Raw genomic sequence first — 25,317 nt, 5'->3', positions numbered from 1 at the left:
TCCTTAGCTTTATAAATAGAAGTCTAGAGTACAGAGGCAAGGAGTTCTCATAAACCTTTATAAATCACTAATTAGATTTCAGCTGGAGTATTGTGTCCAGTTCTGGGCACCAGACTTTAGAAAAGAATCAAGACCTTGGAGAGGGTGCAGAGGAGATTTACTAGAATGATACCAGGGATGAGAGGTTTCAGTTCTCTGGAGAGGTTGGAGAAGCTGGGATTGTTTTCCTGAGAGCAGAGTAGGTTAAGGGGAGATTTAATAGACATGTTCAAAATGATGAGGGATTTTCATTGAGTAGAGAGGGAGACACTGTTTCCACTGGCAGGAGGGTCAGTAACCAGAGGACAGAGATTTAAAATAATTGGACAATAAAGCCAGTGGGAGGAGGTGAGGAGAAATGTTTTTAGGAAGCGAGTTGTTCTGATCTGGAATTGACTGCCTGAAAGGGTGGAGGAAGCAGATTCAATAATAACTTTCAAAAGGAAATTGGATAAAAACTTCAGAGGAGAAATTTTCCAACGCTATGGGGAAAGTGCAGGGAGTGCAATTAATTGGATAGTTCTTTCAGAGAGTCTGCACAGACATGATGGATCGAATGGCCTCCTTCTCTGCTGTGTGATTATATGAAATGGTGATGATCAGGGAACATCTGTATAAGAAGGAGAAATGGAGAGTGATCAGCGAGAGCCCATCACCAGAACTGGGAGATGTTACAATGGACAGGGAGGGCAAGAGTGTCGGAGGACGGGGAGAGAACATGTACACAGACAGACTCAGCACCTTCAGGAGAGGAGAGAGAGGGGAACCAGTGAGTTTAGAACTGAACCGGGTCAGATTCAGCTGTTACACTCACAGAAGGAGCAAGGATGAAAAACAAAGTGCAGTGGAGCAGTAATGAACTATATAAAATGACCTGGTGAGTTAAACTCCAAAACATGGACACATTGCTGCAGACAAGATTGGGTAGGGGTCAGGTGACTCCCCTTCTGTAATACAAAATACATCTGGGTTGTTGGAGACCAAAACCCATCATCACATCTGGTCCAGCCCTGGGAAGACATTAAAATGGGAAACAGGCAATTCAAAGCAAAGCAGCTCCTATCTTCAACAATTGAGTTATCAAAGACCCTGGCAGAGAGGGAGACTGTGGATTAAAAACCAAAATAATAGGTGTGACCTGACACCACTGTATCATGATGAGCCATCTTCAAATCCCATTTTTAACAATGGTGCACGTTCAAAGACATTGTATAAACTCTGTAGGGGACAGTATTCTTTGGTCACATGATCAAAATCAAGCTGAAAAACTTTTTTTCTGAAAGAGAGCGAGAGAGAGAGACTGAAGGCCATACTTCCAACCAGAGAAGCTGTGAGGTTGACCAGCTGAGCAAAGGTGCCCTGTCTGCAAAAACAGTTTCAAACCATCTTTGAACAACTGAGGCAGAGAGAAATTACAAGGTGACTTTGAATTTTCTAACAATGGAAGTAAACCAGAAGTCTGCAACATTTCAGCAAGTTCAAAACATCCAGGCCTGCACCTTTGAAAATACTTTCCTTCCCAGACAATTCAACAGGTTTTTGCAAACCACAAAATTCTTACATCACTTGGGACTTTAAATGCATCTTACCTTTTCCTTTCTATCTATCGATCCTTATGAGTATTTATATGTGTGAATGCGTGTGTGGGTGAAGGTTGCGAACAATTCAGTTATTGTGGAAAAAATAGTTATCTTTCTTTCTTTAAACCTATGAGAAAACCTGTTGTTGGTCTGTTTATTTGACCCTTAAAACACTCAGGGCCTGAAACACTAGTTCAATAAAAACACTATCTGTGGTCAGTTGGGACGTGAAAAGTGGAAGCCAGTCACCCCATTTCCTACCTGTCTGTAACAGGGGACTGAGTGTAATGTATCCAGGTTTGCTGATGATACAGAGTATGGTGGGAAAGTAAACAGTGAGGAGGACACAAACAGGCTGCAGAGGAATATAGACAGGTTGGGCGAGTGGGAAAGAACATGACAGATGGAATACAATGTGGTGAAGTGTGAACTCATCCACTTTGATAGGAAAAACAAAAGAAAACTAAATTTTTTTATGAATGGTGAGAGACTGAGAAATGTTCGCATTCAGAGGGACCTGGTGCCCTTCTACACGAATCACAGAAAGTTAACATGCAGGTATAGCAAGCAATTAGGAAGGCAAATGGTATGTTAGCTTTTGTTGCAAAGGGATTGGGGTATAAGAGTAAAGAAGTCTTACTACAATTATACAGGACATTGATGAGGACCCACCTGGAGCACTGTGCGCAGTTATTGTCTCCTTTCCTAAGGAGGGGCATACTTGTCATTGAGGGAATGCAATGAAGGTTCCTGTGAGGAACTGGGACCTGAGCAGCAGCTACAAAGAGCGGGGCTCGAGGCCTACAATTATCTGGAGGACCGGAGGTGCACTCTGTAGCTGTGCCTGTCTCCCCGTGTGCTTGAAAAACACGGAGTGATATCAGGGGAAATCCATAAGCTAATTGGATGGTAACTAACAGCTGTTATTGCCTATAAATAGCTTAAAAATCAGAGAGAAAAAAGTTACTTTTAAAAATTCTCAAATAACTACCTTGTAAGTGGTCAGGTGAATACTACTAAGGTTTTAGTTAGTGTAATTTATTAATAATTACTGATTTGAATAGCACTGTTTGGACAGAGAGTAAGGCTGCGAGTTGTGTGTGAAGGACTTCACTAAGTGCTCTTTGCTGTCTTTCTTTTCTTTTCTGCCATTTTAGCCTCCACAGTACAGGGGAAGAAGCTGATTGGCAAGTAATTGCTAAGTTATTCTACTTACTACATTAGCAATAAATAGTTCGGAAAGCAAAGTAATGTCAGGGCAGCTCGGCCATGTGGAATGTGGTAAGTCAAAGACGCACTATGGGTCCTAGACAAACACATCTGTAGGAAATGTCACCAGCTCAGAAGCTTGAGCTCCGGGTTTCAGAACTTAAGCCGTGGCTGGAGTCACTGTGGTGCACCTGTGAGGCAGAGAACTATGTGGATAGCACATTTCAGGAGGTAGTCACCTTAAGGAGCTTAAGAAAGAACAGGCAGAGAGGGACTGGGTGGCTGCCAGACAGACAAAAAGGTCAAGGCAGGTAGTGCAGGAGTCCCCAGAGGGCATCCCACTTTCTAACGGTATTCAGTTCTGAGGACCAATGGGAGAGAGGATTCCTCTGGACAGTTCAGCGAGAGTCATGGCCAGAGCACCATGCGTGGTCCAGCTGTCAGGGAGGGAGGAGAAAAGACAAGAGAGCAATAGTGGTAGGAGATTCTACAGTTAGGGGAACAGATAGGCATTTCTGTGGTCACAGACGTGATTCCAGGATGGCATATTGCTGCCCTGGTGCACGGGTCATGGATATCACCAAGTGGCCACAGAGCATTCTGGAGGGCACGGGTGCACAGCCAGAGGTTGTGGTCCACATTGGTACCAACGATATAGGAAGAAAGAGGGATGAGTTCCTGCAGGCTGAGTTTCGGGAGTTAGGAACAAGATTAGCAAGCAGGACCTCAAAAGGTAGTAATCTTTGGATTACTCCCAAGTTCACGTGCTAGTGAGTATAGAAATAGGAGAATACACCAGATGAATGTATGGCTGGAGAAATGGTGCAGGAGGGAGGGATTCAGATTTCTGGGGCATTGGGACCGGTTCTGCGTAAGGTGGGACCTGTACAAACTGGACGGTCTACACCTGAACAGGACTGGGACAAATATCCTTGCAGGAAGGTTTGCTCGTGTTGTTGGGGATGGTTTAAACTATTTTGGCAGAGGGTGTGAACCTGAGGGCAGTTTCAGATAGGACAATTTCAGGGCAGGAAACATGACGCAGATAATTAGTGAGGTGAGTCTGAAAGCAAAGGTTTAAAAGAGTGCAGCACGGGAATTTAGCAGTGTTAAAGGGTATTTATTTAAATGCAAGGAGTATTGTAAATAAAGTTGATAAGCTGAGGGCACAGATAGACACTTGGCAATGCGATATTATTGCTATAATGGAAACTTGGCTGAAAGAGGGGCAAGAATGGCAGCTTAACATCCCTGGATATAGAGTTTTCAGGTGAAATAGAGAGGGAGACATTAAAGGAGGGGGTATAACATTATTGCTTAAGGAATCAATAACAGCTGTGAAAAGGGATGATATGCTAAATGAATCATCAAATGAGGCCATATGGGTTGAGCTCAGAAATAAAACAAGGCCAGCCGCACTACTAGGAGTGTACTATAGACCCACAAATAGTGAGGGGGAGGTAGAAGAACAAATATGTAGGCAATTTCTGAGTGTAAAAACTACAGGGCGGTAACATTTGGGAATTTCAACTACCTGAATATCAACTGGGATAAAAACAGTCTGAAGGGAACCGAGGGCACAAAATTCTTTAACTATGTTCAAGATAACATTTTTAGTCAGCACGTAACAAGACTAATGAGAGGGGGCGAAATTCTAGATTTAGTCTTCGGTAATGAAGCTGGGCAAGTGGATGAAGTAGCAGGTGGGTGACCATTTTGGAGATAGTGACCATAATACAGTTCATTTTAGTATAATCATGGAAAAGGACAAAGATAAAACAGGAGTAAAAGTTCTAAATTTGGGGAAGGCGAATTTTAAGATACTGAGAGGTGATCTCATGAAAGTGGACTGGATACAGCTACTTGAAGGAAAATCAGTTGCAAACAAGTGGGAGGCATTCAAATGCGAGATTTGACAGCCAGTGTAGGCATGATTCCACTAAGATAAAGGGCGGTACGGCCAAATCTAGAGCCCCCTGGTTATCTAGAAGCATACAGGGTAAGTTAAAGCAGAAAAAGAAAGCTTATGACAATCACAGAATACTTAATACTTTAGAAAGCCTAGAGGAGTATAGAAAGTTCAAGGGTGAAATAAAACAGGAAATTGGAAAAGCAAAGAGAGAACATGAAAAATTATTGGCAGGTAAAATCAAGGAAAACCCCGAAGATGTTTTATCAGTACATTAAGAACAAGAGGATAACTAAGGAAAGGGTAGGGCCTATCAGAGATGTACAAGCGAACTTATGCATGGATGCAGAAGATGTGGGCAGGGTTCTGAATGAGTTTTTTGTCTCTGTTTTCACAAAGGAGAGGGTTGATGTAGACATTGTAATAAAAGAGGAGTGTGAAATATTAGATATGATAAGCATAATGAGAGAGGAAGTACTAGAGGGTCTGACATCCTTGAAAGTGGATAAATCACCAGGGCTGGATGGATTGAATCCCAGGTTGTTAAAGGAAGCTAGGGAGGAAATAACGGATGCTCTGAGGATCATTTTCAAATCCTCACTGGATATGGGTGATGTACCATAGCATTGGAGGTCTCCAAACATTATACCATTGTTTAAAAAGGGTGTGAGTGATAGGCCAAATAATTCTCGGCTGGTCAGTCTGACCTCAGTGGTGGGTAAGTTATTAGAATCAATTCTGAGACAGGATAAACTGCCACTTAGAAAGGCACAGAATAATCAGGAACAGTCAGCATGGATTTGTTAAGGGAAGGTCATGCCTTACCAACTTGATTGAATTTTTTGAGGAAGTAACAAGAAGGATTGATGAGGGTAGTGCAGTGGATGTGGTCTACATGGATTTTAGTAAGGCATTTGACTAGGTCCCACATGGCAGACTTGTCAGTAAAATGAAAGCCCATCAGATACAGGTGAACATGACAGGTTGGGTGCAAAATTGGCTCAGTGAGAGGAAGCACAGGGTAGTGGTCAATGGATGTTTTTGTGAATGGAAAGCTGTTTCCAGTGGTGTTCCACAGGTCTCAGTGTTGGGTCCCTTCTTGTTTGTGGTATATATTAATGATTTGGAAATAAATGTGGGAGGCATGATTGGGAAATTTGCTGATGACACAAAAATTAGCTGTGTAGCTGATTGTGAAGAGGACAGCCGTGGACTCCAGAATAATATCAATGGTTTGTTTGAGTAGGTGGAAAAGTAGCAAATGGAATTCAGTCTGGAGAATGCACTTGGGGAGGGCAAACAAAGCAAGGGAATACACAATAAATGGGAGGATATTGAGAGGGAAAGAAGAAGTAAGAGACCTCGGAGTGTATGTCCACAGGTCCTTGAAGGTGGCAGGACAGGCAGACAGAGTGATGAAGAAGGCAGATGGGATGCTTTCCTTTATTGTCCAAGGTATAGAATACAAGCTTTTTCCCAGAGTGGGGGATTCAATTACAAGGGGACACGAGTTCAAAGTGAAAGGGGAAATGTTTAGGGGGGATATGCGTGGAAATTTCTTTACGCAGAGGGTGGTGGGTGCATGGAATGCTTTGCCAGCAGAGGTGGTAGACGCGGGCACGATAGCGTCTTTTAAGATGTATCTAGACAGATACATGACTGGGCAGGAAGTAAAGAGATACAGACCCTTAGAAAATAGGCGACAGGTTTAGATAGAGGATTTGGATCGGCGTAGGCTTGGAGGGCCGAAGGGCCTGTTCCTGTGCTGTAATTTTCTTTGTTCAAAAGCAGGGATGTAATGCTGGAACTGTATAAAACACTGGTTAGGATACAGCTGGAGTATTGTGTACATTTCTGGTCACCACATTCCAGGAAGGACATAATTACTTTGGAGAGAGTACAGTGGAGATTTACAAAAATGTTGTCAGGGCTTGAAAGTTGCAGCTATGAGGAAACATTGGATAGGCTAGGGTTAGAACAGAGGAGACTGACGGGTGGCTTAATTGAGATGTACAAAAATTATGAGAGGCCGAGATAAAGTAGACAGGAATGACCTATTCCCCTAGCGGAGAGGTCGTTTACCAGGGGCACAGATTTAATTGGTAAAAATACTAGAGGGGACATGAGGAAAAACTTTTTCACCAGAGGGTGGTGGGTATCTGGAGTTTATTGTCTGGATCGGTGGTGGAGGCAGAAACCCTCAACGAAAAGGCACCTGGACATGCATCTGAAGTGCTGGAACCTGCAAGGCAACGGACCAGGTGCTGGAAGGTGGGATTATATTGGGTGGCTAGCTTTAATGGCTGGCACAGACATGATGGGCTGAATGGCCTCCTTCTGCGCCATATTCTTTCTATCGTTCACTTGTCTGGGTTCTGGGAAGAGGAGATTGTTCCATTTATTCACAAAATGTAGGTATTGCTGGAAAGGCCATCATTTATTGCCCATCCCTAATTGTCCTTGAGAAGGTGGTGGTGAGCCACCTTCTTGAACATAACTGAGTGGTTTGCTGGGCCATTTCATAGGGCAGTTAAGGATCAACCACATTTCTATGGGTCGATAGTCACATGTAGGCCAGATCGGGTAAGGATGGCAGATTTCCTTCCCTAAAGGAAATTAGTGAACCAGGTGGGTTTGAGGACAATCTGGTAGTTTCATTGTCACCATTACTGATACTAGCTTTTTTTAATCAAAGATTTATTTAATTAATTGAGTTTGAATCCCTAAACTGCCGTGGTGGGATTTGAATTTGTGTCTCTATTATTAGTCCAGGCCTCTGGATTACTAGCTCAGTAACATACCCACTTTGCTACAGCACCCCCACTATGATCCATCTCCTCCTATGACGAGAGATTGAGTTGACTAGGCCTATATTCCCTGGAGTTTATAAGAATGAGAGGTGATCTGACTGAAACATAATAAGTCCTTAAGGGACTTGGCAGGGTAGATGCTGAGAAAATGTTTCCCCTGTCTGGGGAATCTAGAACACCAGATCACAGTCTCAGGATAAGGGGTCGGCCATTTAGGACTGAAATGAGGAGAAATGTCTTCACTGAAAGGGTTGTGAATCTTTGGAATTGTCTACCCCAGGGAGCTGTGGATGCTCAGTCGTTGAGTATATTTAAGACAGAGATTGATAGATTTTTGGGTACTGAGTGAATTAAGGGATATGGGGATAGTGCGGGAAGGTGGAGTTGAGGTAGAAGATCAGCCACGATCTTGGTGAATGGCAGAACAGGCTCAAAGGGCCAAATGGCCTCCTCCAGTTCCTATTTCTTATGTTCATTAAACCTCAGTCTGGTTCCTCTCAAGCTGCTGAGTGAGTGAATTAAATCTTTCTTGACAAATCACCAAGATATCAGACTACAAGTCATGGGTCAATAATCATTTATTGGTTATAAATCACAACTTAGTTAAATCTGGGCACACAGACACTTTATAGACATGTATAAACACATATAAATGTAATCAGAGTTATCCAGCAGTTGAGCACTAATAGGGAAAGTATTTCACAAAACAAGTAACAAATACAGGGGTGAGAGTGGACAAAGACCAAAAGGTTTGAAAATTAGTGGCCGAAGACTAAAAAAGTCAGATTTTTTTTTTGACAAGGCAGCATATAATTATCGCACTGTTATTGAAGCAAACTAGTTGAGTAATGGTAATTTTGTATAATTTTACACGTGATGAATAAAATTACACTGTACTCAATACAATTTCATGAGACTTACCTGACAGCTGATAATTGGTTTTACAGAGCTTCATGTTCTCAATGTCCTGCTTCTGCCTATTTATAGCTTGTTCATGTAAAAGGTGTTCTGTGAAGATGTGTCAAAAGTAACATATATCAGCATACCAGATGGCATGTTCTGGTGCCTTGGTAAATGATGTGGACAAATCAGTAGGTATATAAATGAATAAAAAGTAAACATTTATGAGACATTGACAATCCAGAAACTTGAACATAAGTGGGGTAATGTTTCTTATTTTGTGCTGTGACATATTCACCTGAACGAAGCAGAAAGTAAAACCAGGTAGGGAGGATTGTATACCAGTTATACAGCCTGTCCAATTTGCTGTCCATTAACTTAAATAGACAGGAATATCACATACATTCTGTTCGTACAATGTGATACTCCCAACACAATTTTCTTTTAGACAATTATTTACCTCCAAGCACAAAACAGGCAAATAACCTGATTAACATTAGCAAATGTGGTGTCTCTATAGATAGAATGCTTGCTTTTAAACATCATGACTCATGGCAGATTTTACAATTCAAAATAATTTGTTACATTATAAAAGAATCTAAACTAAAATAATCTTGTTTGCAGTGCAGATCTCATTATAATCTAAAGGATAACTAATTAACAATGTGGTTTTCCTCTTCAAAGGGTCCAAATATAATGCAACGGAAAATTTTACCAGATCTTGCTAGCGACAGTGGAAAATTCATGAGATTAGTGTTGTGCCTGTCGGAAGCAAATCCTGCACTCCAGGCCCCCCCACACCTGTCCAGCATTTATTGCCCATTGCTCGTTCCCTTCAACTGAATGGCTTTCTAGGCCATTTCAGAGGGCAGTTGAGAGTCAACCACATTGCTGTGGGTCTAGAATCACATATAGGCCAGACCAGGTAAGGACAGCAGACTGCCTTCCTAAAAGGACATTAGTGAACTAGATGAGGATTTATAACAACTGCTTTATGGGGCAGCACAGTGGTTAGCACTGCAACCTCACAGCTCCAGCGACCCAGGTCCAATTCTGGGTACTGCCTGTGTGGAGTTTGCAAGTTCTCCCACTAACCGCGTGGGTTTTCGCTGGGTGCTCCGGTTTCCTCCCACAGCCAAAGACTTGCAGGTTGATAGGTAAATTGGCCATTATAAATTGCCCCTAGTGTAGGTGGTAAGGGAAGGTGGGGATGGGGTAAGAATATGGGATTAATGGAGGATTAGTAGAAAGGGGTCATTGATGGTTGGCACAGACTTGGTGGGCAGAAGGGCCTGTTTCAGTGCTGTATCTCTAAATAAAATTAGACTAGCTTTTCAATTATTAATTGAATTCAAATTTCACCATTGCCATGGGGGATTCGAACTCTTGTCCTTACAACCTGGGCCTCTGGATTACTAGTCCAGTGACATTACCACGACACCACCACCTCCCCAATTGGTGCAGTGGCAGCTGCACTTAACAGAAAGGTGAGCTGCAAATCATAACTATTGTGTTAGCTCGGAGAAAGGCAGCACTCTGTATATACATATTCATACTTGTACAGAGTATTGTGCCATCACTCTCAGAAGCTCAGTGATCATTTATAGTGACTGCAGAGAGCTCACAGGATAGTTGCACTGTAGCCAATGCACAGCACTTGTGGTGCAGGACAGTCTTTTCCAGAGAATCTTCAAACCACACATTGAAGAAAGATGGCCAGAGTTATACTCCTTGTCTTCCATCACTATGGTGTAAAAGACAGCTTCACACTGACTCAAGGTTTACAGTGTGACTGGGGCAGTAGACAGTGAAAATGGAGATGAACAAGGAATGGAATTCAGCCATACACCTGAACAAACCGATAAGTGGAAATTCCAGATCACTTCAGTTGCTGCAAAGCACAGGACATATTAAGTTTATACAGTTCATGCTCACTGCAGGATATTCACATTCAGTAACCAGTTTGTGCAGAGTTTTCAGAAATTATTTCAGACACACACTGCTGTGTAAATGGAAGCAAGTTTCAAATTCCTATTGACAGACCAATGTTTTTGCTGCAGACCAGCGACTTGCCAGCTACTGATCCTGCACCATTAATTTTAAACCATGTCAAATGAGCTGTGTCAGTTCTCAGGTGGTCTCTGCGAAGATATCCCATGAAGGCAAAAACAAACATTGGGAATTGGTCTGTGTTTACACACACCTTTTTTGCCATTTACAGAAGACTGACACACTGATGTTGTGAAGGAGTATGCAGTTCTACCCACTCGCTTTCCTGGGTGAAGTTCATTTCCACCAAGGTGGAAGATTATAAAAAATAAAGACAACATAAAAACAGGTAAAAAGACCTCCGGGCAGCTTTGTGGTTGGATAGCTTTAAAAAAAAAACCCATAACTAACTGAACAAAGCCAGTCTTTTGGTCAAGGTTGGAAGGGGAGAAGTCAATGTCAGAAATCTGCAATGTGGCAGAAATTTCTCATCCCTCAGTTACAAGTGAACTTGCTGGTGTCTCAGCAAGTTGGATGACTGAGTGAATCCCTTCCCACACTCGGAGCAGGTAAACGGCCTCTCCCCAGTGTGAACTTGCTGGTGTCTCAGCAGGGCAGATGAAGTAGTGAATCCCTTCCCACACTCTGAGCAGGTGAATGGCCTAACCTCAGTGTGAACTCGCTGGTGTTGCTGAAGATTGGATGACTGCGTGAATCCCTTCCCACACTCTGAGCAGGTGAACGGCCTCTCCCCAGTGTGAACTCGCTGGTGTGTCAGAAGTTGGGATGGTGCAGTGAATTTCCTACCACACTCTGAGCAGGTGAACAGCCTCTTCCCAGTGTGAACTCGCTGGTGTATCACCAGTTGGGATGAAGTAGTGAACCCCTTCCCACACTCTGAGCAGGTGAACGGCCTCTCCCCAGTGTGAACTTGCTGGTGTTTCAGCAGATTGGATGACTGGGTGAATCCCTTCCCACATTCGGAGCAGGTGAACGGCCTCTCCCCAGTGTGAACTCGCTGATGTGTCAGCAGGGCAGATGACTGAGTGAATCCCTTCCCACACTCTGAGCAGGAGAATGGCCTCTCCTCAGTGTGAACTCGCTGGTGTTTCTGAAGGTTGGATGACTGAGTGAATCCCTTCCCACACTCCAAGCAGGTGAAAGGCCTCTCCCCAGTGTGAACTCGCTGGTGTTTCAGAAGTTGGGACGGTGCAGTGAATTCCTTACCACACTCTGAGCAGGTGAATAACCTCTTCTCAGTGTGAACACGCTGGTGACTCAGCAGGGTGGATGAAGTAGTGAATCCTTTCCCACACTCTGAGCAGTTGAACGGCCTCTCCCCCGTGTGAACTCGCTGGTGTTTCAGCAGATTGAATGACTGAGTGAATCCCTTCCCACATTCACAGCAGGTGAACGGCCTCTCCCCAGTGTGAACTCGCTGGTGCGTCAGAAGGCTGGATGACTGAGTGAATCTCTTCCCACACTCTGAGCAGGTGAATGGCCTCTCCCCAGTGTGAACCTGCTGGTGTCTCAGCAGGGTGGATGAAGTAGTGAATCCCTTCCCACACTCTGAGCAGGTGAACGGCCTCTCCCCAATGTGAACTCGCTGGTGTCTCAGCAGCTTGGATGAAGTACTGAATCCCTTCCCACACTCTGAGCAGGTGAACATCCTCTGCGCGGTGTGAATACGCTGGTGTACAGTGAGATCAGTTGATTGCCTGAACCCAGTCCCGCACTGAAAATACCTGACTGGTCTCTCGGCAGTGTGAACACGTTGATGGACATCAGTTCAGCCGAACTTGTATAGCAATTCCCACAGTCTGGACATTTAAAAGGTGTCTCGTTAGTGTGAACTCGCTGGTGTCTCAGCAGGTCGGTGACTGTCTGGATGAGTTTCCAGCTCAACAGGATAATTCAATCCCTTTCCACAGTCCCCATATTTACATGGTTTCTTCTCAGTGTGACTGCAGTTGTGTTTTGACAGGCCAGATGATCGACTGCAACCTCGCCCACACACAGAACACGTGTACAGTTTCTCCCCACTATGATCGCTGCTTTTTCCTTTCAGGTTCAAAATCCAGTGATATTTGGGTTATGAGAAATTGGGCGACTCCTTCAGATCCTGATCTGACGTTTGCTTTGCATTTCACGGCTGCAATTCCTCCCCTTCTAAAACCCTGTGAAATTGATTTAGAACAGCAAAATAGTGTGTGAGAGGACCCACAAAAACACAAAGGCAGGTTGTGAAATGGAGCTGAATGAATCTGGTAATTTATGGGACCGGCACTCGGAAAAAGTGACCATGAACGCTGCTGGATTGATGTACAACCCCAACTGGTTCACTAATGTCCTTCAGGGAAGGGAACCTGCCACCCAGTCTGGACCTAAACAAGACTCTGCCCTCTATGGGAGGAGAGAGGGAGAAGGGGAAATGTGGAAGGGGCCGGGAGAGGAGAGAGATTTTATATATCTACTCGACCAGAACTTTGACAGAACCTCCCAAACCATCAACTTCCATCATCCAGAAGGAGCGCAGCAGGTTTATGTGAACACCATCACCTCCAAGTTCCCCTCCAAGTCACACACCATCCTGAGTTGTCTGACATCCAGGACTGGATGAACAGAGGTTTCCTCCAATTAAATATTGAGAAGTCTGAAGCCATTGTCTTCAGTTCTGCAACCAACTCCACTCCCTCGCCACCAACTCAATCCTACTCCCTGGCAACTGTCTGAGGCTAAACCAGACCGTTCATAACCTCGGTGTCACACTGATGCCATCACTCAGGCCACCTATCTCCACCTCAGTAACATCACCAGCCTTCTCCACTGCCTCAGATCATCTGCCTCTGAAACGTAAATCCATGTATCTGTTACCTCTCAACTTGACTATTCTAACACACTCCTGTCCGGCCTCCCACACTCTACCCTCCGTAAAGAGATCATCCAAAACTCTGCTGCCTGTGTCCTTACTCGGACCCAGTCCTGTTCACCCATCACCACTGTGCTCACTGGCCTACACAAGCTTCCAGTTAAGCAGCACCTCAATTTTAAAATCCTCATCCTCGCTTTCAAATCCCTCCATTCCCTCACCCCTCACTATCTCTATAATCTCCTCCAGACCTACAACCCTCCGAGAGATCAGGGTTCATCTAATTCTGTCATCTTGAACATCCCTGATTTTCATTGCTCCACCACTGGTGGCCGTGCCTTCAGCTGCCAAGGCCATAACCTTTGGAAATCCCTCCCTAATCCTCTCCGCCTCTCTACCTCACCTTCCCTGATTCAGACACTGATTAAAACCCACCTCTCTGATCAAGCTTTTGGTCATCTGCCCTAATATCTCTTTATATGGCTGTGTCAAATGTTGCTTTATAACAGTCCTGTGAAACACCTTGGAACATTTTATTACATTAAAGATACTATATAAATACAAGTTGTTGTTATCTTGGACATATATCACCGTTCCTTCATCATCACTGGGTGAAAATCCTGTAACTCCTTCCCTAACACCATTGTGGGAGCACCTTCACCACACAGACTGCAATGGTTCAAGAAGCAGGTCCACCATCACCTTCTCATTGGGCAACTGGGGATTGGCAATATATGCTGGTCCGGCTAGTGATGCAAATGCAGAATCATAGAAAGTTTAAGATACAGAAAGAGGCCACTTGGCCCATTGTGTGGCTGAAAAACAATCCACCTATTCTAATCCCACCTTCCACCATTTGGTCCATTACCCTGCAGATTATGGCACTTGAGGTTCTTATCCAGACTCCCAAGAATGAAGTAAAAAAATTCTGTATATGTAAAATGGATTAAAAGCCTCTGCAGAAATACTTGTTACTAATACAATATTCTTTTACATTGATTGGTTGCTGTCCATTTAGCCACTTCATCTCCCCTGAAATCTACCTCCCTTGACAGTCTCACATTGGAAACTGCTGGGCTCAAAAGTACTCAGAATTAAAGCCAGCAGCTGCTCTTCCATCTCCACTCCAGCTCAAACTGATGCAACTAAAAGACATACACAGGTCAGGTACCAACTTCCACATCCAACACCCACTCCAATACAAAGCAGCTGTCCATCTGTGTTTCTCGACTCAGTTCTGTGAGCAATGCCTGCAATAAAACAAAAGCAAAATACCGTGGATGCTGGAAATCTGAAATAAAAGGAGAAAATGCTGGAAATATTCAGCAGGTCAGGCAGGGTCTGTGGAGAAAGAAACAGAGTTAACGTTTCAGGCACATCGAGCTGCCGGAGCCTGCAGCCTGGAACTCGGAGTGGAAGAATGAGGAGAGGCAATATAGTCCAACACTCACAGCAACCTACAATCCACCCACATTACCGGGATGGGGAGACAGAGTTTAGAAACACTCAGCAACACGACTCCAGTAAAAGATCCCAGGAGGAAAAGGGGGAGCAGTGTGTGTACCTGCCCTGATATCCCCCTCCCCAGGCCTGTCAGTCAAACCCCCCACTCCTCCCAGTCCACAGCTCAGCCTATCAGCTTCCTGCACCTTGAGCCAGACCTGCCCAGGTGTGGCCCAGTCCAAGGGGAGTCTTTGTGGAACCAGGGAGTGGGGGAAGGGGGGGACCTCCTGCCCTGTGCTGTGTCCCAAATGGTTCCTCCCTCCCCCAGACCCCTTTATAACTGAGCTCAGTTTCCTTTAAAGTTTTCTCCTTTGATGTTACACTTTATTAATCTTTAATTCCTCCAAAAGAGCTGGAAATCTGGCGGCCGTTAACCCCGGGCCTGTCACCGGGAGAAGCCCCGCAGCTGCCGCCCCGCTCGGTACAGACTCGGGACCAGAAGTTGCTTATTGGGGGTGTTGAGGCCTACACCGAGTGTTTCTGAAGCCTCCCCGCCCACCCGCCGGCTCCTTTCCTCTCCTGTACTCGGCGTTTCTCACCCGCTATCGATCGGCAAACAACCGCCTCTCCGTCCAGCTCCAGCACCCGCACTGATTAACGGAAACTCCAGACCAATGGGAAGAGGGGGCGGCACTGGAGGACCACGGTGGCGATGAGTCCTCCAACCAATCGGAGCGAGTGAGGGGCGAGGCTCGCTGCGTGGCCGCCCCCTCTTGCTATTGGTCCGGAGCTGCCGTCAATCACCCGGACTGGAGGTGAGGGGTCGCTGGCAGGCAGCGTCAAGTAGCGAGTGCGCAGGCGTGGTGTGGCAGAGCATTTGGAGCATGCGTAGTGTGAGTGATGGCGGCGATCACTTCTTTGTGTCTCGAGCCGGTAAGATTAGAGATGCAGCACTGAAACAGGCCCTTCGGCCCACCGAGTCTGTGCCGACCAGCAACCACCCATTTATACTAATCCTACACTCATCCCATATTCCTACCAAACATCCCCATCTGTCCCTATATTTCCCTACCACCTACCTATACTAGTGACAATTTATAATGGCCAATTTACCTATCAACCTGCAAGTCTTTTGGCTTGTGGGCGGAAACCGGAGCACCCGGAGAAAACCCACGCAGACACAGGGAGAACTTGCAAACTCCACACAGGCAGTGCCCAGAATCGAACCCGAGTCCCTGGAGCTGTGAGGCTGCGGTGCTAACCACTGCGCCACTGTGCCAAGAGAGTGACAGACAGAGAAATACAGACAGAGAGAGGTAGAGAGTGAAAGGTGCAGATAGGTTTCACAATTCCATTTTTGTTTTCATTCAGAGTCACAGAAAGAAAGATTTGCATTGAAGAAGGGCCACTGGCCCGAAACGTTAACTCTGCTTCTCTTTCCACAGTTGCTGCCAGACCTGCTGAGTGGTTCCAGCATTTCTTGTTTTTATTTCAGATTTCTAGCATCCGCAGTATTTTGCTTTTATTTGCATTTTATAGTTTCTTTCATGACCTCAGGACACCCCAAAGCAGTTTCCAGCCAATGAAGTACTTTTGAATTGCAGTCTCTGTTGTAATGTAAGGACAGTGTTACAGAAAAAATGCAGAATCAGAAATTGCAAAGTAGCATCTTAAAAATGATGTGGAAATATGTAATCTTTATTTCCATATTGTCCCTTTGTTTGATGCAGATTCAGCAGATGTAAACGTTTGCTGAATTTCGAAATGCTGCTCAGTTTAAATCTCACTCGTCCATCACTTTACCACAGACTGACACCAAGAATCAGCTCGCCAAACAACTCATCATTAGATGGTCTGAAATTCTCTTATGACCCAATCTTAAGGTTACTGTTTCAGATGAGAATCCTTAAGAAGGAATGCGTCCTGCAACATGGGAGATCCAAGCCTCATTTTCTGATGTTAAACAGTTGGAAATATTGCATTGTACTCAGTAATCTGCCCCCCCCACTACCTATAATCATGTTATATATCATGCTGCATGACACTTCTTACATCCTTATCAACTTTGAGAACAAAATCCGAAGAGTTGGGGTGGTTGCAGATGGGAAAAGGATCAAGAAAAAGTACAATGAAGCAAATAATAAGGAAGGATAGAAATAAGAAACAACCATGGGATTGACTGAATGAAGGAGCAGTAGAAACAAAACTGGGAGACAGGAAACATTAGTTATTAAGTTTGATGGAATAAATTTACCTGGGAGGCAATCAGCTGTAAGACATTGACTAAAATAAATGCCCGTCATGTAACAAACACGCAATATGCAAACAATTCCCGTTTATATTACATTCGTAGCAGATCTACCAATGCACGGCTCTTACTGAGCCAGAGGTTGTTCCAAGGTGATATGGATTATTTACCAGAGCCGCTGATTTAAGTTTGTAAAATCTGTTCATTTCCCATTTTATTGTGTGGAAATTATCGCAGTGCTTTGGGGATCATTCACAGCGCCAAACAGTGTTTGGAGCATGTGCTGTGCAAGTGATGGTGGTGGAGAGATGCTTGAGTCCCATCTGCAGCCAGAAAGTGGAGGCTGCGATGGAGCCAGCAGATGGGCGAGGAGGCTTCAGAAATGCCTGGTGTAGTCCTCAACAGCCCCAGAAGCTACCGGTCCCGCTTTTGCACCGAGCGGGGCGGCAGCTGCGGGGCTTCTCCCGGTGACAAGCCCAGATTAACGGCCGCCAGCTTTCTAGGGTACAATGTGCAGTAGGGCGCATGCTCGGTCATCCTGGGTCAGGAAGCAGGAGGAGAGAATGTTGTGAATTTCTATCTGGACTGACACTGATGGCTTTTTAAACTCCTTTTTACAAGGTATTCGAAGGGGAGGATTTACAGACAGCAAACTCAAACCAAGGATCGCATCAAGATTTGACAGTCACTCGATTCATCAGGACCTGAATATCATCAGCTTTGAATGTGGAAGGAAAAAGGTTTGTCTGTTCTGTCTGTGGGAAAAGATTTCAGGGATCACTGTGACTGGAAAAGCACTGAGCCCAGTAAACCCGAATATTAATCCACCCCGGGTACTGTAAACCTCAGCATTAATCCACCCCTGGACTCCGTAAACCCGAGCATTAATCCACCCCTGCTGTACATACACAGAATTATAGCCCAGAGACAAGCCGTTAGGCCCCACTAGTCTGTGCTGGTGTTTATAATCCACATGAGCCTCCTCCCAATCTAATAACCTCATCCCACCCTGCCCCCATATCCCTCTATTCCCTTCTCCCTCATAAATGTATTGAGCCTCCCCTTAAACACCTCATTGCTATCAGCTTCAACCACTCCACATGGCAGTGAGTTCCACATTCTCACCACTCTCTGAGTAGAGAAATTCCTCCTACGTTCTCTGTTTGACCTGTTAATGTCTGTCTTATATTGCTGCCCCCTTGTTCTGACTCACTGATAATTTTAAAGACCTCTATCAGATCTCCTCCTAGTCTTCTCTTTTCCAGAGAAAGGAGCCCCAGCCTGCTCAATCTTGCTGGATAGTAACATCCTCTCTGGTGACATCTTTGCAAATCTATTCTGCACTTTCTTCAGTCTTCAATATCCTTTTTTAATCTGGAGACCAGAACTGCTCACAGTCCTTCTAAGTGAGGTTCTCTATAAATTTAACATTCCCTCCCTGCTGTTGCATTGTATTCCTCTAGAAAAGAACATCAGCTCTTTCTTTGCTCGCTTATCGATTTGTGTTGCTCCTTTTAGTGATTTATGTGACTCTGTTCCCAGATCTCTTTGCTCCTCTGTTCCATTTAATTTCTTACATTCTCCCATTAATCTGTCCAGTCTGCCAGCCTGTTTATGTCTTCCTGGATTTCAGTGCAGTCTCCACTTTATTAGTTCCACCACCCAATTTAGTGTCATCGGCACATTGTGAAAACATCCCTCTAATTCGTGAGTCCAAATGTAGGTAATGAAGAAAAGTCTCATTGTACTTCACACCATAGGTGATGCCCTGGGCACTCGACAATTTGTATAATTTATTTAATAATTTTGTGCTTTGTCTCTCTGGCCCCAATCTCCATGGCATGACTAAAAAATAACATCCATAGCCTTGTAAGTTTGGGCACTTCACGTATATATCCAAGTACTTTTTAAATGTTGTGAGGGTTTCTGCCTCTAATACCCTCCCAGGCAGTGAGTTCCAGATCCTACCACCCTCTGGGTGAAAACATTTCCCCTCGAATCCCCTCTAAACCTCCTACCTCTTAGTCTAAATTTATTTCCCCTAGTTACAGATCCCTCACCCAAGGGGAATCGGTCCTTCCTATGCACTCTATCTGGAACCCTCATAATTTTATACACTTCAGTTCGGTCTCCCCTCAGCCTCCTCTGTTCCAAAGAAAACAACCCTCACCTATCCAATCTTTCCTTATAACTAAAATTCTCCAGTCCCGACAGCATCCTCGTAAATCTCTTCTGTACGCGCTCTAATGCAATCACATCTTTCCTATCGTGTAGTGACCAGAACTGCACGCAGTATCCAGCTGTGTCCTAACCAGTGTTTTCTACATTTCCAGCATAACCTCCCTGCTCTTATATTCTCTGCCTCAGCTAATAAAGGTAAGTATCCCGTATGCCTTCTTGACCACCTTATCCACCTGCCCAGCTGCCTTCAGCGATCCATGATCAAGCACTTCAAGGTCCCTCCGTTCATCTATACTTCTCAGTGTCCTACCATTTATTGTGTATTCTTTGTTCGCTGTCTCCAAATGTATTACCTCACACTTCTCTGGATTGAATTCCATTTACTACTGTTCTGCCCACCCGACCAGTCCATTGATATCTTCCTGCAGTTTACAGCTTTCTTCATCATTATCAACCATACGGTCAATGTTTGTATCATCTGCAAACTTCTTAATCAAACCCCCCTACATTCAAGTCCAAATCACTGATGCATACACAAAAAGCAAGGGACCGAGTAATGATCCCTGTAGAACCTCACTTTGCTTCCTGCCTCTGAGACAATTTTGGATCCAACTTGCCACTTTGCCTTGGATCCCACGGGCTTTTACTTTCGTGACCAGTCTGCTATGTGAGACCTTATCAAAAACCTTGGTTACACTTTAGCCCCATTCTCCTAATCTTTGAGCATTTGGTGTGGAGTGGAGTGGAGTGGGATGGGTGGGGGGGTGGGGTGGGTGGGTAAATTGGAGGATCTTTTCCTGGACCTGGCCTGATTAAAACAGTAATGTGTAGGTCCCGGATGTGCACGGTCCACGTTGGAGATGGGGGTCACTCTGGCTGACGGCCTCTGTTCCGTGGTCTTGTCCCTTGAGAGGGAGCAGACTTGATCGCATCTGTAACCGGTGAGCGCCTCGGGGTACAGAGTGTCTCAAAGACAATGGTAACTGGTTTAGGTGGGAAGGTTCCCTTTGCTTCTGTTGGGACTTTGTTGCTGATTTTTGGCTTCTTTTAGTGTGAATGGACCACATGTTTGGGGGGGAACAAGAGAGGAAAGAGTGTTCCAAAGAAACTAGAACTGTCTGTTCTGAATTTCTATCCTGGACTGACAGTGCTGACTTTTGTAAACTCCTTTTACAGGGTATTAGAAGGGGAGGATTTACAGACTGGAAATTCAAACCAAACATCATATCAAGATCTAAAGAGCCACTTGATTCATCAGGACCTGAATATCATCGGCCTTTGAATGTGGAAGGAGAAATGTTTGTCTGTTCTGTCTGTGGGAAAAGATTTCAAACATCAGTGTGACTGGAAAATCACCGAGACATACACACACACCCGAGTGAGAGCGTTCCAGTGACTGACTGTGGAAAGAGCTTTAACCAGTTACACAGCCTGAAAAAACATCACACCATTCACAGCGGGGCGAAACTGAACACGTGTTCTGTGTGTGGACGAGGCTTCAACTGATCATCCAACCTGGAGAGACACAAGGACACCCGCACCATGGAGAAACCGTGGAAATGTGGGGACTGTGGGAAGGGATTCTGCTCCCCAAGCAAGTTGGAAATTCATCGGCACGCTCACACTGGGGAGAGGCCATTCACCTGCTCCATGTGTGGGAAAGGATTCACTCAGTCATCCAACCTGCTGACACACCAGCGAGTTCACACTGGAGAGAGGCCATTCACCTGCTCTGTGTGTGGGAAAGGATTCACTTTGTCATCCCATCTGCTGAGACACCAACTTGTTCACTCTAATGAGAGACGTTTTGCATGTTCTGAATGTGAGAAGAACTTTAAAAGCAAATATGATCTGATGAAACACCAACACACTCACACTGGGGAGAGGCCGTTCAGCTGCTCCAAGTGTGGGAAGGGGTTTACTCAGTCATCCCATCTCGGGAGACACCAACTTGTTCACTCTGATGAGAGATGTTTTCCATGTTCTGAATGTGAGAAGAGCTTTAAAAGCAAATATGAACTGCTGAGACACAAACACAGTCACACTGGGTAGAGGCCGTTCATCTGTGAGGGAAGGGATTCCCTCAGTCATCACTCCTACTGACACACGAGTGTATACACACTGGGGTGGATTAATGCTTGGGTTTACAGGACTAAGGGATGGATTAATACTCTGACATATGGGACTCTGACCCAGTTTAATTTAAATGAGGTATGTTGTGATGTGATTGGCTTTATTTATGAATACAGTATGGAAATATTCTACAGGCCTAATACTCCAGATTTTGAGCTGCCTGTGGTGTGCAGTGTGTTCACTGTCTGATCCTGATCTGTCCCATGGAAGGGACCGTTTGTGATGACCCTGTGGGGTGCAGTGTATTCATTGTCTGACCCTGATCTGTCCCGGGGGGGGGACAGTTTGTGATGTCCCTGTGGGTGCAGTGTGTTCAGTGTCTGATCCTGATCTGTCCCATGGAGGGGACCGTTTGTGATGGCCCTGTGGGGTGCAGTGTGTTCACTGTCTGACCCTGAGTTGTCCCACGGAGGGGACCATTTGTGATGGCCCTGTGGGGTGCAGTGTGTTCAGTGTCTGACCCTGAGCTGTCCCACGGAGGGGACAGTTTGTGATGGCCCTGTGGGTGCAATGTGTTCACTGTCTGACCCTGAGCTGTCCCACGGAGGGGACAGTTTGTGATGGCCCTGTGGGTGCAATGTGTTCACTGTCTGACCCTGAGCTGTCCCATGGAGGGGACCGTTTGTGATGTCCCCGTGGGTGCAATGTGTTCACTGTCTGACCCTGAGCTGTCCCATGGAGGGGACAGTTTGTGATGGCCCTGTGGGTGCAGTGTGTTCACTGTCTGACCCTGAGCTGTCCCATGGAGGGGACAGTTTGTGATGGCCCTGTGGGTGCAGTGTGTTCACTGTCTGACCCTGAGCTGTCCCATGGAGGGGACAGTTTGTGATGTCCCTGTGGGTGCAGTGTGTTCACTGTCTGACCCTGAGCTGTCCCATGGAGGGGACCGTTTGTGATGTCCCCGTGGGTGCAATGTGTTCACTGTCTGACCCTGAGCTGTCCCATGGAGGGGACAGTTTGTGATGTCCCCGTGGGTGCAATGTGTTCACTGTCTGACCCTGAGCTGTCCCATGGAGGGGACCGTTTGTGATGGCCCTGTGGGTGCAGTGTGTTCAGTGTCTGACCCTGATCTGTCCCAGGGAGGGGACAGTTTGTGATGTCCCCGTGGGTGCAGTGTGTTCAGTGTCTGACCCTGATCTGTCCCATGGAGGGGCAGTTTGTGATGTCCCTGTGGGTGCAGTGTGTTCACTGTCTGACCCTGATCTGTCCCAGGGAGGGGACAGTTTGTGATGTCCCTGTGGGTGCAGTGTGTTCAGTGTCTGACCCTGATCTGTCCCATGGAGGGGCAGTTTGTGATGTCCCCGTGGGTGCAATGTGTTCACTGTCTGACCCTGAGCTGTCCCATGGAGGGGACCGTTTGTGATGGCCCTGTGGGTGCAGTGTGTTCAGTGTCTGACCCTGATCTGTCCCAGGGAGGGGACAGTTTGTGATGGCCCTGTGGGTGCAGTGTGTTCAGTGTCTGACCCTGAGCTGTCCCATGGAGGGGACCGTTTGTGATGGCCCTGTGGGTGCAGTGTGTTCAGTGTCTGACCCTGATCTGTCCCAGGGAGGGGACAGTTTGCGATGACCATGTGGGGTGCAGTGTGTTCAGTGTCTGATCCTGAGCTGTCCTCACTCAGCCTCCTTGGCGGGGCAGGGCGTTGTAGTGGGTGGAGGGGGGATCACTCTCCTCTCAGAAAGAGTTAAATGGAGGTTCAGCCCCACCTGCTGGACTCAGGCCCATCTCATCTCTGCTGTTCTTTCAAACCTGATCTGCAGCTTCAGTTCATTTTCTGATCAATTGTTGAACTTCGTTTTGCTCCATTTGGGTTAGTTTTCAGTATTTGATGAAATGTTCTTTTAAATGGTGAAATATTCGATTAAAAGGAAAAATAAACTCCATTGGAGGCAAATACACTCAGCATGATATCTACCTGTCCCTTCACCCTTGGATTAATTTGACATCTGCCCAGAATATTAAACTCCAGCCCAGTTACAGGAATTATTAACATCAGCAGAAGTAAACCCCACCTGTCAGAATGACCTTGGTTCAGTTCTGGATGTGATTAACAGCAGCAATAACAGAATCCAATCCCTGCAGTCACTTGTGAACTTGCTGGTGTCTCAGCAGGGTGGCTGATCGATTAAATCCCCTTCCCACACTCGGAGGAATGCGTTTTATTTCTGCTGATAAACCCCAACCCAGTTAGAGGGATTAATATTCTGTCAATCAGTTTGCTTCAAATAAAGTATCTTTCTTCAGTCTATTCTCAAGATTTTGTGCGATGAAACAAACACTAAGACTGATTTATCTGGATGGCCATCGTCTCCGCTCCCTGAAGTCCATGGAACACAGATTTGAAAGGATATGGCCAACAACTGGTTTGTCAATCCGCCGCTGGATCTGTCTGGGCCACTGAAACCACTATCGGGTCCTGCTCGCGTCTGCTAAAGCTGCTCACTATTCCAGGATCATCCTGGAATGCAAAGATAACCCCGGCTTCTTGTCTCTGCTGCACGCAGTCTTCTTAAACCCCTCTGCCCTGACTCCTCCACCCTCACCTCCAACAATAAGTGCGAGGAGCTCATGCATTTCATTCTCCCTAAGATCAAGACCCTCCGATCAGCTGTCTCTGCTGCGTCCCTCCCTTCCACTGGGCCAAACTTCCTTAATGCTCCACAACCCCACCCCCCCCCCCCCCCCCCCCCGTCCTAGTCCTGAGCTCACATCTTTTTCTAGTTTCTCTCCTATCTCCTCTCATGCACTCCCTGATCTCATCTTGTCCATGAGATCTACTTCCTGCTCCCTCAGTCCTATTCTCACTAAACGGTTGATTGCCCAACTTCCCTTCCTGGTCTGCATGTTAGCCGATATTATTCACTGTTCTCTCTCCAGGTGTTGCCTTCTCCTTTAAATCTGCCATCATCACCCTGTGCTCCAAAAAACAACCTTTGACCCTGAATGGTCTTGTAAACGACTATCCAATGTCCAACCTCCCTTATCGTCCAAAGTCTGTGGACATGTTCTCACCTCCCAAATCCATCTCCATCCTTCCTGGAACTCCATGTTTGAATCCCTCCAATCAGGTTTCCGCCCCTGGCAGAGCACAAAAATGACTCTAACTAAAGTTGCAAATGGCATCCTGTGTGACAGCAGCAAGATTTCCTCCTCCTCCTTATTGACCTGTCTGCAGCCTCTGACATGGTTGACCACGCCATCCTCCTCCAACACCTCTCCACTGTTATCCAGCTGGGTGGGACTGCACCCTCCTGGTTCCATCCTTATCTGTATAATTGTAGCCAGACAATCAGTTGCATTGCTTTCTTTTCCTGTGCCCGCACCATTAACTCTGCTGTCCCCCAGGGGTCAATTCTTTGCCCCCCTCCTATTTTTCATCTAAGTGCTGCCCGTCAGCAACACCATCCAGCAATAGAGCGTTAGTTTTCACATTGTCAGGCAAACCCCCCGCTTGCCAAGACTGAGGCACACATGATTTCGGCACATGAGCATTAAAACTTAAAATGGCAAGCCCCTGGCTGGAAGGACATTTGCATAGTACCAGACCATGTTGAAACAAAGGAACCAGTCCCCGCCGCAATACACAGAAGAGACCTGGTCAAACCAGTCAGTCACGTGACCACCTGCTGGCCAACTAGGGGAGTTTTAAACTGGAAAAACAGAATTTGAACTCAGAACGCCATGTGCTCCCGGAACTGAAACAAGAATTACCTCCCCTCCAGTCTGCCTGCTCATCTCTCAGGGAACTGAATCTTGTGAAGACGCGTGAACTCAAAGAGAGGAAAGTTTACGATGTGAACAAGGTTTAAGCAGAATACTGGGCCCCACCGAAACACAAGAATTACCTACAAAAGGATTATACCATGAGTGAAGCACAGTCACAAGATATTGCCTCAAACTGTTCCATGTTATCTTTTCTTCTCTTTTCTGTCCCTATCTGCATGTGTATATCATGCATGCATGCTAGCATGGGTGCATCATATATCCATAGGCGTGAACTCTATTAGAG

General features: G+C 45.8%; 2 protein-coding genes across 3 annotated transcripts in view; one reads left to right on the top strand and one right to left on the bottom strand.

The window, feature by feature from the left end:
- Positions 1-10,427: 10,427 nt before the first annotated feature.
- Positions 10,428-25,317, bottom strand: part of LOC137349258 (zinc finger protein 16-like) — an 824,782-nt gene continuing 809,892 nt past the window's right edge. The window contains exons 1-2 of one of the 2 annotated variants that reach the window (XM_068014771.1): positions 15,348-15,433; positions 10,428-12,613 (exon numbers count right to left, since the gene is read on the bottom strand). In XM_068014771.1, coding sequence (XP_067870872.1) covers positions 10,936-12,105 — 1,170 coding nt within the window. In that variant the 5' untranslated portion in view covers positions 12,106-12,613; positions 15,348-15,433 and the 3' untranslated portion in view covers positions 10,428-10,935. Of the gene's footprint in view, positions 12,614-15,347; positions 15,434-25,317 lie in introns of those variants that run through there. The other variant, XM_068014772.1, reaches the window with a different exon arrangement.
- LOC137349289 (zinc finger protein 436-like) lies at positions 15,603-23,860 on the top strand. Its single transcript, XM_068014831.1, has 3 exons — positions 15,603-15,681; positions 17,618-17,736; positions 20,354-23,860. The coding sequence occupies exon 3, from the start codon at positions 20,720-20,722 to the stop codon at positions 21,227-21,229; it is 510 nt and encodes a 169-aa protein (XP_067870932.1). The 5' UTR covers positions 15,603-15,681; positions 17,618-17,736; positions 20,354-20,719; the 3' UTR covers positions 21,230-23,860.

The sequence above is a fragment of the Heterodontus francisci genome, chromosome 34, assembly GCF_036365525.1.
Source record: "Heterodontus francisci isolate sHetFra1 chromosome 34, sHetFra1.hap1, whole genome shotgun sequence".
NCBI classification, from domain to species: Eukaryota; Metazoa; Chordata; class Chondrichthyes; order Heterodontiformes; family Heterodontidae; genus Heterodontus; species Heterodontus francisci.
The sequence above is the reverse complement of the archived record's forward strand: the minus strand, read 5'-3'. Positions and strand labels throughout refer to the sequence as shown.